Consider the following 19141-nt stretch of genomic DNA (forward strand, 5'->3'; position numbering starts at 1 on the left):
CGCAGGGTGAACCTACGAATGTGAGGCTTGCCGGAATCTGAGACCGACCTGACTAAGGTACTCACCAAACTTTTCTATGAGCTAGCTCCCCATTTGAAGCCTGAACTACTACGCTTTGATCGTATACATAGAGCTCTAGCCAAGACCAAGAATGTGGATCTTCCCAGGGATGTCATCCTTAAACTACACTATCCTGAAGTCCGCGACGTGTTGCTGCTGGCAGCCAGGGATTTGCATGCACTGCCGGGCTTGCCACCCTCTGCTAAACTATTCTCAGATCTAGCACCCTCTACTCTGGCAAGCAGGAGGGAATTCAGGCCGGTCACTCTAGCCCTCATGCAGAAGCAGATCAAATACCGGTGGGGGTTTCCATTCTCTATTACGTTCCAGCTTAATGGACATTTGCATACTGCTCGCACTTTGAAGGAGGCCCTGGAGATTCTTGAGACAGCGCAGATTAGCCCTGGTGAACTGCCACCTCAACCTCAGCAGGCCGCCCGTTCCACTCGTGTCTGGACCCAAGCAGGTCGGCGTCAGTCGCACATCACCTAAATATACCTGATGCCTCTAAGTGATATTGGGACTTTTAATCCTGGCCGCTTGACTCTGTGATTGCGTCTTGGGCTGCACCAGGACTGTTACGGGACAGTTGCAGATTTCTGGCTGGAATTTGGGACCTGCTGCTTCTGGTTGGATGCCGCCTTCCAATTCTCAGTGGCGGTGAAGCCGGATAGATGTGCCTCACTACCCCACACTAGGGGCTCGGAAGTATGACGGATCGGGAGGCACCCGGACCCGTCTTTCCTCACATGGACGTTTTTGTTTGTTCCTTTTGTTGTTTGTTTTGTTTGTTTATGGTTTGTCTTTTTCTTGTTTCCTCCAGGTACCACTGCATAGGTGACTTATTTGTATTGAATGCTGATGGCAATATTGATATGGTGAATGTTTTCCATGCCAAGGTCTTTCCCCCTTGTATTTATGTTTCACTTATAGCGTTTTTTCCCCCCTTACCATGTGTAACTTGATCACCCATAACGTTAGGAGATTCAACTCACCGTTGAAGAGAAGGAGAGCCTTTAAGGATTATATGCCACTGCATCCGGACGTATTGTGTTTGCACACATCGTGTATATATGTCTACGTATTCTACTAAGAGTAGGGGGGGTCATTATATTGCTGCATGATAATTTCTCCTTTAATGTGGAATCCACTATGATAGATCCAGAGAGCCGTTATGTCATATTGCTGGGGACTTTAGATGGGAAGAAATTGTGTATTATTAATTCTTATGCACCTACTGACTCTCCCAATCATTTTTTCAGTTCGGTGTGCACACTGCTTGGATCGCTGAGCTATGATTGGCTGATTTGGGCTGGTGATTTCAATTTTGTGGTTCATAGTGCATTAGATCGTTCACACACTGCCCCGCTTCGTAAGTCAGGGACCCAACAGCGCCAGATTTCGCAACTGTTTGTTGATAATAGCTTGGCTGATGTGTGGTGGGAGCACAATGGACAGGTGAGAGGCTATACCTACTACTCTCCTTCTCAACATTCTTACACATGCATAGATTGGATACTCACTAACACTTTGTTGCTTCCCAAACTCCTCTATGCTAGGCAAATTCCCTCTTCCTGGTCGGATCACGACTTGGTGTTAGCAGCCTTTCACCTAGTAGATAACACTACGGTCCCTTTTAGGTGGAGACTCAATGTTACTTACTATGCCTCGGGCTAGGTCACAGCTGGAATCTGACTTGTCTTCCTACTTCCAATCCAATGCTGGTTCCACGGACGAGCCATGTTGGCTCTGGTTAGCCCACAAAGCCTATATAAGAGGTTGCATTATATCTTTGGCATCAGGTATCAAGAGGGACAGGTCCGCAGCCAGGTTGGCCTTGGAGGCGAAACTACTTAGGTTAACGATTGCCCACCAACACTTCCCTTCACTTTAGCTTTATAAAGCCATGAAAGACACTAGGGTACAGTTGGATGCCCTGTTATCCACCGAAGTAGAGAAGGCAGTCCATTGGACGGGCGCCACGTACTACCGCTACGCTAATAAACCTGACCGCTTACTTGCCTCCATGCTGCGTAACACTAAATTGTTTAATAAAGTACACTCCCTACAAGTTCGCCCAGATGAACGTACCTCTAATCCCGACCGGATCTATACAGCTTTTCATTCTCTCTTTACCTCTCTTTACTCTGCTCCTCCACACCGGTCTGCATCTGATCCTGCCATCTCCTCTTTTCTCTCATCCGTCTCTCTTCCTACCCTAGAACCTGATGCCAGGGATGCCCTTAATGTGCCCTTCACGGCGGAGGAGGTAACCGAAGCTATTAATAGGCTAACATTGGGAAAGTCGCCTGGTACTGACGGACTCTCAGCAGCTTATTATAAAAAGTTTGCAACTGTATTAGTCCCCCCATCTCGTCCCGTTATTTAATTAATTGCATAAACCTAATTCTCTCCCCTCGGAATTCCTTGACGCCCACATAACAGTATTACCCAAGCCACAGAAGGACCATTTACACACAGCTAATTATAGACCTATATCGCTACTTAATGTAGATGCCAAATTGCTTACCTCTATCCTCGCACATAGACTGAATAGCTTCCTTCCTACATTAGTTCACGCCGATCAAGTGAGTTTTATCCCAGGACGACAGGCCCCAGATAATGTATGTAAAATTGTAGATCTTATCCATTGGTCAGATTCCACTACCACCCCTATGATAGCCTTGGCACTGGATATTGAAAAGGCCTTTGATAGCATCTCATGGCCATATATGTTTGCCGTGCTTCACAAATTTGGATTTCGAGGCCCCTTCATATCTATCCTCCGCAGTCTTTATTCTACCCCACAGGCCTACCTTAATTTACCCTCCACATCGCCCAGCCCCCTTCTTATTAAACATGCCACCCGTCAGGGCTGTCCTCTATCACCTGCCCTTTTTTGCTTTACTGATGGAACCGCTTGCGGCACATATACGCTCTAATGTCGACATACGGGGGGTAGAGGTGGGTAGTCAAAAATATAAGTGCAATTTATTCGCGGATGACTTATTATTGACCATTACTAACCCCCTAATTTCCCTTCCTAATTTGTTACTGGTACTGGATAGGTTTGCTAGGGCATCGGGCAGGGCCGGACTGGGCGTGAAAACCAGCCCTGGAAAAAATTACATACCAGCCCCATAGTGTTGCGTCATTATACCAGCGTGTCGTCATTTTCTTGTTCATAAAAGGTAAAATCATGCATTTTAAAGCATATTTGAAGAGTGCCTTATTTATAGATAAGAGACATATATAAAGAGCAAAAATAGTATAGTTTCCCCACATTAGGTGCAGTATATTTCCCCCACGTTAGGTGCAGTATAGTCCCTAACATTAGGTACAGTATAGTTCCCCCACATTAGGTGCAGTATAGTTCCCCCACACTAAGTGCAGCATACTTCCCCCACACTAGGTGCAGCATAGTTCCCCCACACTAGGGGCAGCATAGTTCCCCCACACTAGGGGCAGCATAGTTCCCCCACACTAGGTGCAGCATAGTTCCCCCACACTAGGTGCAGCATAGTTCCCCCACACTAGGTGCAGCATAGTTCCCCCACACTAGGTGCAGCATAGTTCCCCCACACTAGGTGCAGCATAATTCCCCCACACTAGGTGCAGCATAGTTCCCCCACACTAGGTGCAGCATAGTTCCCCCACACTAGGTGCAGCATAGTTCCCCCACACTAGGTGCAGCATAGTTCCCCCACACTAGGTGCAGCATAGTTCCCCCACACTAGGTGCAGCATAGTTCCCCCACAGTAGGTGCAGCATAGTTCCCCCACACTAGGTGCAGCATAGTTCCCCCACACTAGGTGCAGTATAGTTCCCCCACACTAGGTGCAGCATAGTTCCCCCCACAATAGGTGCAATATAGTTCCCCTCATTAGGTGCAGTATAGCTCCCCACATTAGGTGCAGTCACTGAGGACAAGCAGGGCTCTGTACACTGAGGACAAGCAGGGCTCTGTACACTGAGGACAAGCAGGGCTCTGTACACTGAGGACAAGCAGGGCTCTGTACACTGAGGACAAGCAGGGCTCTGTACACTGAGGACAAGCGGGGCTCTGTACACTGAGGACAAGCGGGGATCTGTACATTGAGGACAAGCAGGGCTCTGTACACTGAGGGCAAGCAGGGCATGTACACTGAGGACAAGCAGGGCCCTGTACACTGAGGACAAACAGGGCTCTGTACACTGAGAACAAGCAGGGCTCTGTACACTGAGGACAAGCAGGGCTCTGTACACTGAGGACAAGCAGGGCTCTGTACACTGAGGACAAGCAGGGCTCTGTACACTGAGGACAAGCAGGGCTCTGTACACTGAGGACAAGCAGGGCTCTGTACACTGAGGACAAGCAGGGCTCTGTACACTGAGGACAAGCAGGGCTCTGTACACTGAGGACACGCAGGGCTCCGCACACTGACGACACGCAGGGCTCCGCACACTGACAACAAGCAGGGCTCCGTACCTGAGGACAAGCAGGGCTCCGTACCTGAGGACAAGCAGGGCTCCGTACACTTACGACAAGCAGGGCTCTGTACACTGAGGACAAGCTGGGCTCTGTACACTGAGGACAAGCGGGGCTCTGTACACTGATGACAAGCAGGGCTCTTTACATGGAGGACAAGCAGGGTTCTGTACACTGAGGACAAGCAGGGTTCTTTACATTGAGGACAAGCAGGGTTCTGTACACTGAGGACAAGCAGGGCTCCGTACACTGACAACAAGTAGGGCTCTGTACACTGAGGACAAGCAGGGCTCTGTACACTGATAACAAGCAGAGCTCCGTACACTGACAACAAGCAGGGTTCTGTACCTGAGGACAAGCAGGGCTCTGTACACTGACGACAAGCAGGGCTCTGTACACTGAGGACATGCAGGGCTCTTTACACTGAGGACAAGCAGGGCTCTGTACACTGACAACAAGCAGGGCTCTTTACATGGAGGACAAGCAGGGCTCTGTACACTGACAACAAGCAGGGCTCTGTACACTGACAACAAGCAGGGCTCTGTACAATGACAACAAGCAGGGCTTTTTACATGGAGGACAAGCAGGGCTCTGTACACTGACAACAAGCAGGGCTCTTTACATGGAGGAAAAGCAGGGCTCTGTACAATTACAACAAGCAGGGCTCTTTACATGGAGGACAAGCAGGGATCTGTACCTGAGGACAAGCAGGGCCTGTACGAGAGAGAGCAGGGCAGCGGGCGTACTGCTCAGTGGCACAGTGAACTCCGACATGGTGGGCTGCTGCGCTTAGACGTGAGGTCACGTCACCCCCAAGGTGAGGTGACCTCACGTCTGAACGCAGCAGCGCGCCACGCCGGAGTTCAAAGCGCCTCTCCCAGGCAGCCACACTGACAACACAGGGCCATAAGTAAGAAGCAGGGCCGGCCTGGGACAGTGCAGGGCCGGCCCTCTTCTTCTGTTAAGATATGTATCGTGGGTGCCGGGTGGCCTATGCAGGCCGCCTTTGTAGGCCGCTGGGCCTATTTTCATGTAGGGGCCTGGTGCCCGTACGTTAATCCCTGCAAAGCGGCCTCATGGCCGGCGTCCCACCGGGAAAATTCCCGGTATCCCGCTAGGCCAGTCCGGGCCTGGCATCGGGACTTCGTGTTAACACGACTAAGTCTGAAGCCCTGTATTGTAATGTGCCCACTGTCACCAGACACCTGATTTCCCAGAATTTTGGATTCAAGGACTCCTCCTCTGGACTGTCATATTTAGGACTTCGCCTCACTCCTACGCTATCCGCCCTGTATAATGCAAATTATAATCCTCTATACCGTTCACTTAGGTGTGATCTAAAGAAATGGGACTATACCTTCCTCAGAACGAGTGGTCTTACATGCCCTTTCTCTCTGGAGTCAGGTTCGCTTTAAGTTCGCTCTACAGTCTGTCCCCTCTCCACTTCTTACCTTTTTATGTAATCCATCTTTCTCTCCTGGACTCACTCCTTACACATTTCAATGGTGGAGCATTCATTCTCTTACTTGCTTACAAGATTTGCTCGTTGGTCGTTCCCTCCCTAATCTAACTGATTTCTGCCGTCATCATTCCATACCCACCAGGGAGCACTTTAGAGCTAGACAAATGTTATCATTCTATGGTAACCAGTAACAGAGGAACACACTCATGTTGCCCACCTCATTTGAAAGACATATGTTATATTCTCCGAATGCATCGGGTTCGCTATCCCTGTTGTATGCACATCTCAACACTACACCACCAGATACTAAACTTAAATTTATACAGGATTGGGAGACTGATATTCATTCGACTCTAACATCTGCTCAATGGAGGGATTGTTGTACGATTATTAGCAAGGGTAGCTGGCTAGTCTCTTTGGTAGAGACCTCTCTGCGTATCTTACATCGCACTTACAGAGTCCCAACACTTTTACATGCTATCTATCCAGCTGTCTCCCCCCTTTTTTATCGAGGGTGTGGGATTAGAGGCACCCTGTATCATACTTGGTGAAGTTGCCCGGTGGTGGCGGGTGTTGACTTTGTTGTCTTCTATTCTCCCCGGTTGGATTCCGAGATCCCCTGCATATTGTCTCCTTAGCCATAAACCTCCCAGAATGCCATACCGTCCTTTTAAACTCTCTCAATTCATTCTGTTGGCGACTCGCATACATATTGCTGCTAGGATAGGTTATACATGTTTATAAACAGGAGTTCTCCTTTAATGCCAAGATTAGCCTGGTCCCTAAAGGGGATAAATCGCATGCTACACCAATGCTCCAGTGGGTCCCTGCTGCTCTTTGTTTTCCTAGGGCAATGAGGTTCTGTACATCTACATACCTGATGAGGCCACTGATTGCTGGCTGGCTTTATCACTCCTTTTTTTAGATGTCCTAAAGCTAGTGGGTGGAGACTAGCTGCTATGATGTTTCCATTACAATGAACACACGCAGAAGAATCCTGCACACACACAGAGGCAGCAGCATGTACTGAGTGTAATATATAGGTACCTCAATTTCTGCCCTTTGATTAGTTGGTCTTCCTTCCAGTCTTTCAGATACATTTCTGCAAAAGCAAATATAAACAATATATTCATACCAATGCTATAAAAGCTTTGCAAATTAAAAATGACATAATAATATGGTGAACAATTTCTTATGATACCCAAAAAAGTAGGATAAACCAATACCTCAAAAAGTAACAATGTTTGACTTATAACCATAAATATCCCACATCTAATAAGCCAAAAAAAAAATAGATAACCACCATTTACTAAATTAATGAAAATTTTTATTGAAACATAAAGTTACACCCAACAAATACCCATAAAAAAAATGTACACATAAGACAGTTAAAATTATTTTTGGGATGGAGGGGCACAGTGCATGATGGAAATGAGAGTAATTCATAAAATGAAAAACTAAATGGTAGAAAAATTCATAAGACAACAGTGTGTCACATCTCCTGGACAAAGCAGCAGCGAAACGCGTTGGAGGGTGAGGTGGGGTGGTCCGGTGCATGTGTGTCGCTTCCATTGTATGATATTCATTGTTAGTGTCTGGCTACTTTAACAGCACTGAGGTGTAGACGTTTGTGTATTTGTTCATTATGTGATTTTCACTTTGTATTATTATAATTTGCACAATATAATCTATATTTACACTAGTGCAATATAATTGATGGTCCCAACTTTCTTTGAGCACCTTCTCTATGTGCACCTTATAGTGTATGTCCATGAAGTGCAATATAGCTTTGGCTTACAGTTTACATTGTGTATAGTATTGAGTTGCAATTCTTGTATGGTGTAACAATATATATTGTCTATCTAATGGGATAGTAGTCCTTAAAAAGGCAGATATGCCTTTAAAAGGGATGGTGGGAAAGTAGGGGCAATCTCGCTCACCTTTTGTGGTTGTGTGCCAGACACAACAACCTGTGACAGCGTATGGTAACGGTGCAGCCTCCCCGATGTCGGCAGTCAGAAAGCCTTGGCCGATTGTAGAAGCATCCGATATCTAGGTGTAGAAGATCCAGGGGTTTCTGGTCACAATCCGTGATATATGGATAAAATCTTTTATTGTGGTGCCAAACAAACAGATGCGTTTTGAGGCTTAGCCTGCCTCTTTTTCAATGTTACAGTGGCCCCCCCATCCAAAAAATAATTTTAACTGTCTTATGTGTACATGTTTTTTATGGGGATTTGGTGGGTGTAACTTTATGTTTCAATAAAAATTGAAATTCATTTTGTAAATGGTGGTTATCTTTTTTTGGGCTTATTAGATGTGGGATAATTTCTTCTAATAGTTCAAAAGAAAACAGCGAGTATTTTTACAATCTGATTTCATCAGTTTATACTGTCCCCGCAATGTTTTTTTTTTTTTTATCCATTATCATTTTGCAAGGTACAAAAAAAACAAGAAAACATTACTAACAGCTATTTATAGAGAATTTGTGGGTTTATTTTTGCTGCCAGATGTTATCTTTAAAGGGGATCTCCCTTGTTTATACTGTTTTTGTTATTACCGTATATACTCGAGTATAAGCCGACCCGAGTATAAGCCGAGACCCCTAATTTCAACCCAAAATCCCAGGAAAAGTTATTGACTCGAGTATAAGCCTAGGGTGGGAAATACCTCATCCCCCCCTGTCATCATCCAGACCCGTCATTAACATCCTCATCATCCCCTTGTCATCATCCCACACATCCCCCCTTCATCATCCCCTTGTCATCATCCCACACATCCCCTTATCATCCCACACATCCCCCCTTCATCATCCCCTTGTCATCATCCCACACATCCCCCCTTCATCATCCCCTTGTCATCATCCCACACATCCCCCCTTCATCATCCCCTTGTCATCATCCCACACATCCCCTTATCCCACACATCCCCCCTTCATCATCCCCTTGTCATCATCCCACACATCCCCTTATCCCACACATCCCCCCTTCATCATCCCCTTGTCATCATCCCACACATCCCCCCTTCATCATCCCACACATCCCCTTATCATCCCACACATCCCCCCTTCATCATCCCCTTGTAATCATCCCACACCCCCCCCCCCTTCATCATCCCCACCCCCCTTCATCATCCCCACACCCCCCCCCCCCCTTCATCATCCTCTTCTCATCATTCGCCCTCAGTGGTCTTCAACCTGCGGACCTCCAGAGGTTTCAAAACTACAACTCCCAGCAAGCCCGGGCAGCCATCGGCTGTCCGGGCTTGCTGGGAGTTGTAGTTTTGAAACCTCCGGAGGTCCGCAGGTTGAAGACCACTGCGGCCTTCAACATGCGGACCTCCAGAGGTTTCAAAACTACAACTCCCAGCAAGCCCGGGCAGCCATCGGCTGTCCGGGCTTGCTGGGAGTTGTAGTTTTGAAACCTCCGGAGGTCCGCAGGTTGAAGACCACTGCGGCCTTCAACCTGCGGACCTCCAGAGGTTTCAAAACTACAACTCCCAGCAAGCCCGGGCAGCCATCGGCTGTCCGGGCTTGCTGGGAGTTGTAGTTTTGAAACCTCCGGAGGTCCGCAGGTTGAAGACCACTGCGGCCTTCAACATCATCCAGCCCCCTCTCACCCCCTTTAGTTCTGAGTACTCACCTCCGCTCGGCGCTGGTCCGGTCCTGCAGGGCTGTCCGGTAAGGAGGTGGTCCGGTGAGGAGGTGGTCCGGGCTGCTATCTTCACCGGGGGCGCCTCTTCTCCGCGCTTCCGGCCCGGAATAGAGCCGTTGCCTTGACAGCGACGTATCTGCGTCGTTGTCAAGGCAACGTGACTATTCTGAGGCCGGGCCCGAAGCGCTTAGAAGAGGCCTCCCCGGTGAAGATAGCAGCCCGGACCACCTCCTCACCGGACCACCTCCTTACCGGACAGCCCTGCAGGACCGGACCAGCGCCGAGCGGAGGTGAGTACTCAGAACTAAAGGGGGTGAGAGGGGGCTGGATGATGTTGAAGGCCGCAGTGGTCTTCAACCTGCGGACCTCCGGAGGTTTCAAAACTACAACTCCCAGCAAGCCCGGACAGCCGATGGCTGCCCGGGCTTGCTGGGAGTTGTAGTTTTGAAACCTCTGGAGGTCCGCAGGTTGAAGACCACTGCGGGTGGGGGAGTTCACTCGAGTATAAGCCGAGGGGGGTGTTTTCAGCACGAAAAATCGTGCTGAAAAACTCGGCCTATACTCGAGTATATACGGTATGTTTGTGTGTTATGTGTGTATAAGTATGTGTTTTTTTATGTGTGTTGTGATTATGTATATGCCGTATATACTCGAGTATAAGCCGATCTGAATATAAGCCGAGGCCCCTAATTTCACCCCAAAATCCCAGGAAAAGTTATTGACTCGAGTATAAGCCTAGGGTGGGAAATACATCATCCCCCCTGTCATCATCCAGACCCCCGTCATTAACACCCTCATCATCATCACCCTGTCATCATCCCCCCTTCATCATCACCGCCTGTCATCATCCCCTTGTCATCATCCCACACCCCCCCTTCATCATCCCCTTGTCATCATCCCACACCCCCCTTCATCATCCCCCTGTCATCATCCCACACCCCCCCTTCATCATCCCCTTGTCATCATCCCACACACCCCCTTCATCATCCCCTTGTCATCATCCCACACCACCTCTTCATCATCCCTTGTCATCATCCCACAACCCCCCTTCATCATCCCCCTGTCATCATCCCACACCCCCCCTTCATCATCCCCTTGTCATCATCCCCCTGTCATCATCCCACACACCCCCCTTCTTCATCCCCTTGTCATCATCACCACATGTCATCATCACCACATGTCATCAGCCCCCCCCCCCTTCATCATCACCGCTTGTCATCGGCTGTCCGGGCTCGCTGGGAGTTGTAGTTTTGAAACCTCTGGAGGTTCGCAGGTTGAAGACCACTGCAGGCTTTGACATCATCCAGCCCCCCCACCCTCTCACCCCCTTTAGTTTTGTACTCACCTCCGCTCGGCGGGACGTTAGGGTGCGCTGGTCCGGGCCATCTGTGCTGCAGGACTGTCCGGTGGGGAGTTCGTCCGGTGGGATAGTCGTTCCGGGCTGTCCATCTTCACCGGGGGACCTCTTCTCCGTGCTTCGGGCCCGGAATAGAGGCGTTGTCTTGACGACGACGCAGAGGGACGTTGCTAATGAACGTCCCTGTGCGTCGTCGTCAAGGCAACGTGACTATTCCGGGGCCGAAGCGCGGAGAAGAGGCCCCCCGGTGAAGATGGACAGCCTGGAACGACTATCCCACCGGACGACCTCCCCTTCCGGACAGTCCTGCAGCACCGGACCAGCGCACCCTAACGTCCCACCAAGCAGAGGTGAGTACAAAACTAAAGGGGGTGAGAGGGTGGGGGGTCTGGATGATGTCGAAGGCCGCAGTGGTCTTCAACCTGCGGACCTCCAGAGGTTTCAAAACTACAACTCCCAGCAAGCCCGGACAGCCGATGGCTGCCCTGGCTTGCTGTGAGTTGTAGTTTTGAAACATCTGGAGGTCCGCAGGTTGAAGACCACTGAGGGCGGAGAGTTCACTCGAGTATAAGCCGAGGGGGGTGTTTTCAGCACGAAAAATCGTGCTGAAAAACTCGGCTTATACTCGAGTATATACGGTATGCATTTTCTTACCTTTTGTGAAGATCCGGAAGCTGGCCCCTTTTTCTTCCAGTGGCTTTCTGTGTACCTCGGCCTCCGCCATGTTGTGTTCAGTAAGTGGGATGTCGGGGGGTGTGTTCTTGCTTCTGTCCTTCCTATCTTCTGACGTCCGAGGCGAATCTTTTCTTCCTGTTTCTTCCATGGCTCAGCGACGAATCTGCGGCCTTTTCCGGCGCATGCGCAGGTATATTTTTTTTATTTTTTTTTACCAATAAAGTTTTTTTTGTCTAATTGACAAACTGTCTGCGCTTGCGCGAAGCTACGCTATTAGCGTAGACCTAACGTACGCTACACTGTTAGCGTAGCACTTGCGTACTCGCGCATGCGCAGACAGTTTGTCAATTAGACAAAAAAAATTGGGGGTAAAAATAAAATAAAAATACCTGCGCATGCGCCGGAAGAGGCCACAGATTCGTCGCTGAGCCACAAAAGAAACAGGAAGAAAAGATTCGCCTCGGACGTCAGAAGATAGGAAGGACAGAAGCAAGAACACACACCCCCTTCTCAAGTAAGAAAGGGGGCGTGTCCTCCGAAACATCGTAAGGTATCGACGCAAGCTCCAGCCTGTTCCCCTTCGTGAGAGGAAGGTCTATGCGCTGAACGAAGCCCGGACATGGGCAGAAAATAACCTACAGCCCGGAGATTGTCGAGCGTGTCCGAAGAAGGTGCACTTTGGGTGATTTGAAATTTTGTAATTTCTATTTCTTTACAAGGATTCCATTTTTCTATACTGTGAATGTTTTATACAATTTTTCACTAAAGCAAGTTGTAAAGCAATCAAGTTGTTGGTGGCGTTTTTTTCATTATTGCTACTTACCATCCGACCAATCCCACCACTGGGCACAAAATATGAATGAGTGAATTTCTATTCACATCACTGGCTGGCTGGAGTACAGAGCAGAGATGTGAGCGCTGTATAGAGCCGCTCCGCATCTCTGCTATTTTGTGGATGATCACATCGGGTGTCAGGAGTGACACCCGGGGCGATCTGTCTGTTAGTACAGGTACTACTGGAACAGGCTGTTCCATGCTGGGAGTAATAGTACTACCTAAAAAATGTAAAAAAAAATAAATAGAGAAAAAAAGAAAGTTAAACACGCACACACACAAATATATATATAAAAAATGAATTACAATTTCATTATAAAAAATGTAATTTAGTTAAATAAATTTTTACCCATCCCAATTGCATCCTTTTTCTTTGGGGGGGGGGGGGGTTCACCCAACAAATTTTGAAAAAAAAATGCAAAAGGGGCCAAAAATGCAATTTCCACTCAAGTGCAAAAACGGCAGAAAAAAATTGCGTTTTTTTAACACAAAAAATGAAGGGAAAAAAAACAAGTGGTAACTTTGCCTTAGTGTAAATATGACATGAATTACTTACAGAGGATTACCGGGGCCCCAGTAGACACCCACTCCACCTTTTGCTCCAGATTTCCCATTGCGAACACAGCATCCATCAGTAAAGACGTTGTGTGATTTTCCTACAGAGTGGAAATCTATCTTGTCAGAAGGTGAATTATATTACATTATGTTTCCATGGTAAACTAATATAAGATATGACTTATTCGCTCATGTTTATTTCTTTAATCAGTTGTGTTTACCATAACATCATTGCTTCGTTTTATTAGCAAATATTTACACAAGGCTTTTTATTCTAATGGGTTTCCCCCACAGTTCTTCACTAGAAATCCATGAGTCACATAACATAAGATTCACATGACTTTGTGATGGGGAAAAAAAAAAACGCAGTAGGAAAAAATACCACATAAAAAACCCTTAGGCTGCATTCACACCACTATTTGACAATGCACAGATACAATTTCGGAAGCTCAAATCGCCTGAAATTGTATCTGTGCATAGACAGGTACGGACAGATACGGAGCCATTAACTATTATGGGGATGCGGACTCGATCGTAGACAGCTAGTGACTATGATCAGGTCATTTTCCCAGCATTTCTGATTTTTTACACGGACTGAAAATCGTGGCAGACCACGATTTTCAGTTTGAGTAAAAAATCGGATACCCTGAGAAAATGACCTTATCGTAGACACTAGTTGACTACGATCGAGTCCGTAGCCCCATAATAGTTAATGGCTCCGTATCTGTCCGTACCTGTCCATGCACAGATACAATTTCAGGCGATTTGAGCTTCCAAAATCATATCTGTGCATCGGAAGGTCAAATCGTGATGTGAACCCAGCATTAAAGGAGTAGTCCGGCGCCCACTTTTCTTATTTTATCCGGCTGCAAAAAAAAAGAAAACAAACTTTGTCTTGTCTGCCTACGTACGTGCCCCCGGAGCTCTGATACAGGTGTTCGGTTGCCGGGCTGTTTGCTTCTTACTTCCTGTTATCCCGGCACGTCACACGGAGCTTCAGCCTATCACCGGCCAAGGCGGGACATCGTTGCGGCCGGTGATAAGCTGAAGCTCCATGTGATATGCCGGGCTAACAGGAAGTAAGAAGCAAACAGCCCGACGACCGAACACCTTTACCGGAGCTCTGGGGGCGCGTAGGCAGACAAGACAAAGTTTGTTTTCTTTTTTTTGCAGCCCGGACCGGATAAAATAAGAAAAGTGTGTGCCGGACTATTCCTTTAAACGAATACAGATTATTTTAGGAAAAAAGCCACAAAATTGCATCTTGGCAAATAAAATTAGTGTCTGTTCATAGCCTAAGGCTGGTGTTACACATGGCAATTTTTTTAATTTTATTTAATTTTTTTTTTTTTAAACCCACCAGTGCAATTTTTAAACCAAAGACAGAAATGGCTTTAGGCAACAGAGGAAGTATAAGTCCTTCCTTTATATTTCTCGTTACTTTTTAATCCTCTCCTAGATTTGGTTCAAAAACTGAAACAGTGGTTAACCCCTTGCCGCAAAATGTTGTTTATAAATGGCGCAGAAGCACGGTAGGCATGGCATAGCATTGAATAGTGTATGCAATACAAGGATTGCACGTAATAGTCCCCCCTTTGGGGACTTAAAAAATTGTGTAAAAAGAAATGTTAATAAATGTGATTTAACCCCTTCCCAATAAAAGTTGAATCACCCCCCCCCCTTTCCCATTTTTAAAATAAAACTATGTAAACATATATATAAATATATGTGCTTTTGCCATGTGCTTATATGTCTGAACTATTAAAATATAATGTTAATTTAACTGCACAGTCATTGGCTTAAACGGAAAAAAATACCTAAGTCAAGAATTACTTATTTTTTGTTGCCTCTAATACCAGAATAAAATGCGATCAAAAAGTCCCATCGAAACAAAAATAGTATCTCTGAAAACTTAAGACCATGGTGCAAAAAATGAGCTCTCATACATCTCCGTACATGGAAAAATAAAGAAGTTATAGGGGTCAGAGTAGGTCAGTTTTAAAAATAATAATTTTTATACAAAAATGCATAATTGTTTAAAAATAGGAAAGTTAAAAAAAGTTTGGTATCATTCCAATTGTATTAACCTAGAGAATAGATATAACATCTCATTTGTATCGAAAAGTGCACTGTGTAGAAACATAAGTCCCAAAAATATTTTTTTATTCACTTTGCTGTAAATTTGGTGGCACAAAAAACAAGCCATTATACGGGTCTGTAAGTGGAAAATTGAAAGCAATATTGCTTTTAGAAGACGAAGAGGAAAAAACAAAAGTGCCAAAAATAAAAAAAAACATGTCCTTAAAAGGGTTGCTCTTTTAAAATCAACTGGTGCCAGAAAGTTAAACAGATTTGTAAATTACTATTTAAAAATCTTAATCCTTCCAGTACTTATCAGGTGCTGTATGCTCCACAGGAAGTTGTATTTCATTCTGGAATTCTTCTCAGTCTGACCACAGTGCTCTCTGATGACACCTCTGTCCAGGTCAGGAACTGTCCATAGCAGGAGAGGTTTGCTATAGGGATTTGCTCCTGCCCTGGACAGTTCCTGACATGGACAGAGGTGTCAGCAAAGAGCACTGTGGTCAGACAGAAAATAAATTCAAAAAGAAAAGAATTTCCTCTGTAGTATACAGCAGCTGATAAGTACTGGAAGAATTAAGATTTTTAAATCTGTTTAACTTTGTGGCACCAGTTGATTTAAAAAAATTGTTTTCCACTGGAGTGTCCCTTTAAGGGGTTAAAAGATAAAAAAAAAAAATGCCACGTGTGACACCAGCCCTAAAGGGGTATTCCAGGCTTTTCTCAAAATTGCCCAAGGACAGAAAACAGGACAAATGAAACAACAAAAAATTACTCATCCCTCTGCTTCCTCCTGTTCCAGCACCACATCTCTGGGGTGAGTATATTTTTAGGTTTTGTTTTATTTGCCCTTCCATTCCTATGCAATTGTGTAAAGCCTGGAAAAACCCCTTTATCATGATTTGAAATCCACACCACGTGTCAAATGTCAGATTTTTTTCAGCATCATATGGATTTGTGGATATCTCTTCCACTTTTCTGCTACTCTACTACGATCTGTTTGCAGACTTTCCACACACAAATTCTCTGTGTTAAATCTGTAGCATAATGCTGAGTTCACACCACGTTTTCTTAATACAGGGCCCGAATCTCACTCATTTGAATGAGCCGACCGGAGTCAGATAGTGACTCCGGTCGGCTCATTTTTGCCCTATATCCGGAATTGTGACGGGACCTAAAACCGTAGTATACCACAATGATATGTGGGCCGGCTGTGGTACGGGAGCGCCCGGTTTTCACTCCCCCCAGCCGGATCCGGTCCCCGTATCGACTAAACGTGGTGTGAACGCACCCTAACTGAACTCCCAGGGTGAGCCACATGTTTAGGGCCCAGGACAATCATAATCCGTCATAGATGATTAGGTAAAGCTCTTTCTATAGTTCTCATGCTACTATATAGTCCTACCACAAATACAGCTTCTGGTTTTGTGCACTTCCATACCTTGGTCTCCGTAATTTGAATATGAAGAGTAGTTGTTCCCTTGTCCCCTGCAACAGAAAAACAAGTTAAAGGGGTACTCCACTGCTCAGCGTTTGGAACAAACGCTGGAGCTGGAGCAGGGAGCTTGTGACGTCATAGCCCCGCCCCCTCATGATGTCATGCCCCGACCCTCAATGCAAGTCTATGGGAGGGGCTGTCACCCGATGGAGCCCAGAAATTGGATTTCCACTGGAGAATTTTAGCAGCAGAACTTCTGAACTGTGCACGGTGCAGCAGAATCCAAAGGAAGGCAGCTACATCAGAATTTGTACACTCCAAGGGGGACATGTATCATTATTTGTGTATGGTAGAAGCAGTTTACCCCTTTTCCCGAATTCTAAATTATGCGCAGAAGCGCTAAATTTATCAATCAAGCGCAATGAGCTTCATAAATTGCGGGTAAATATAGTAATCTCCTCAATCCACTCTTTGGAAAATAGAATCGATGATTTAGAGCATCTTGCTACGTTAAGTCCAAGATGGCTTATATTTGCACCAAAAACTCAGCTCTTGCGGCAAAATTTTTGGTGTAAAGGAAAAGTACGCAGTTAATAAATCCATGTGTACTATAGATGTCACTTCATGGTACCCCGATTCGGACACATCTAGAGGACATGCTCTACCAAAACGTGCGCAAAAAAATGTGCAAAAAAAGGGCTTGCGCAAAATTTTGCGTAAAAAAATACACACAAAACAGGGGTAAAATCTTTGATATATGTCCCCCAAAACTCTGTACAAAAAGTGTGTATGTAGCCTAAGTTACAAACTGCTGTCAAGAGTCACACAAGGCAATTTGATGCAGTTTTTTTTAAACTTTTTATCTGAATCAACTTTTAGTGCAATATAAGTGCATAAGGTCTTAAAAACATAATCCACACAGGGGCGGACTGACAACACTCGGGGCCCCCGGACCAAAAAAAGGCAAGGGCCCCTGCTAGGCTCTGCAGCTCGTCAATCTTCTGCCACACCCTATTCCCCCCCCCCAACAAAAAAAAAATTACGAAATTGTCCAAGCTAAAACTTGACATCCTACACAGTATAAGAGTGACACACTGTAACAAACCTACTCCTCATGTAATCTCCTTACTACTCGGGTGACACACTGTAACAAACCTCCTCATGTAATCACCTTACTACTGGGGTGACACATTGTAACAAACCTCCTCTTCATATAATCTCCTTACTGCTGGGTGACACACTGTAACAAACCTCCTCCTCATGTAATCATCTTACTACTGGGGTGACACCCTGTAACAATACTCCTCCTCATATAATCTCCTTACTACTGGGGTGACACACTGTAACAAACCTCCTTCCATGTAATTACCTTACTGGGGTGACATGTGACATGTCTCCTCCAGTTCAGCCCCGCCTCCTCCACAGCATCACACAGGTCCTTCAACCACGATCTCTCCTCTCCTCCACAGCTAAACTCCGCCCCCAACATATGATGGTGACATCATCAAAGGTCCTACATCTCCAGCATCTAGCAGTCTGGGCCAGGGGAGGAGACGGAGGGAGGGTAAGAATAATTCAGAGGTCGGTCCTGCAGGACTAGTGTGACAGGGACAGCGTTCCTCCTGTGGAAAAAGCAAAGGAACGCCGTTCCTGTGCGTTCCTGCAGGACTCGAGCCCTGGTTGCAGGGCATTTGATACATTTTGTGCAAGTCACATTTTCTGAAATTTCAATCTTCACATACACCAAAAAGCTAAGCTAAGTCTGGGCTGGGGCAGTTAGAGACTTTTCCGTGGTTTTGCACCATTATTTTTTTGCAACTTTTCACAAAAAGTCTCAGTTGATAAATGCATTACCACTACGTAAGACTAACCTTAACTGTCTGTACATACTTTTTTTTTTTTTTTTTTTAAGTGTAAACCAAAAAGGTGCAAAAAATAGCCTGAGGTACAGCACTGTGTATAATGTGAGGCAAATCTACACACACAAAAACATCTCTAATGACAATAATAAATGCCCCCCATTGTGGGGACATACTAAACAGCATAGTGGGATGATTGACTGCAATTCTCATAACTATCACTAGATGTCACTACACTTTTTACACTCATGGTAAATCACAGAATGTTCTTTTCTGTAGTTCTAGATAATATGTTGCAAAAAGAAGCTGCAAATGATTAACCATTTATTTGCTGAAATATTTACAGTTGTATAATGGAATCATTGTAAATTCTATAGAAATAGAAAATTGAGTCAGAAACATTTGTAGGGCTACATTATTGATTTTACCTGTTTTGATTATCATCATCTTGGAATATATATTTTTTTACATGGAAATTATGGGTGGAATATCATGGTTACACATGCTACGGAACAAGTTTGACCTATTTCTGATAAGAATATGGCTATAAATATTTTTTTTACATGGGGATTAAGGGAGAAATGTTATCGTTAAAGGACATCTGTAGCAAAAAAACAACTTATCCCCTATCCACAGGATAAGGGATAAGTGTTTGGTCACGGGGGTCTGGCCGCTTTTATATGTATACAGTGACCCCC

The 19141-nt window shown here is 45.8% G+C and overlaps 1 protein-coding gene across 8 annotated transcripts in view; it reads right to left on the reverse strand.

Annotated features, from left to right (window-relative positions):
• The window catches only part of LOC130361297 (ribonuclease H1-like), a 280103-nt gene that overhangs the window by 16870 nt on the left and 244092 nt on the right, over positions 1-19141 (reverse strand). For 6 of the 8 annotated variants that reach the window (XM_056564101.1, XM_056564100.1, XM_056564097.1 and 3 more), the window contains exons 4-6: positions 16588-16634; positions 13066-13180; positions 7038-7092 (exon numbers count right to left, since the gene is read on the reverse strand). In XM_056564101.1, the coding sequence (XP_056420076.1) occupies positions 7038-7092; positions 13066-13180; positions 16588-16634 (217 nt within the window). The remainder of the gene's footprint in view (positions 1-7037; positions 7093-13065; positions 13181-16587; positions 16635-19141) is intronic. The other 2 variants (XM_056564098.1, XM_056564105.1) reach the window with 2 other exon arrangements.

The sequence above is a fragment of the Hyla sarda genome, chromosome 3, assembly GCF_029499605.1.
Source record: "Hyla sarda isolate aHylSar1 chromosome 3, aHylSar1.hap1, whole genome shotgun sequence".
Classification (NCBI taxonomy): domain Eukaryota; kingdom Metazoa; phylum Chordata; class Amphibia; order Anura; family Hylidae; genus Hyla; species Hyla sarda.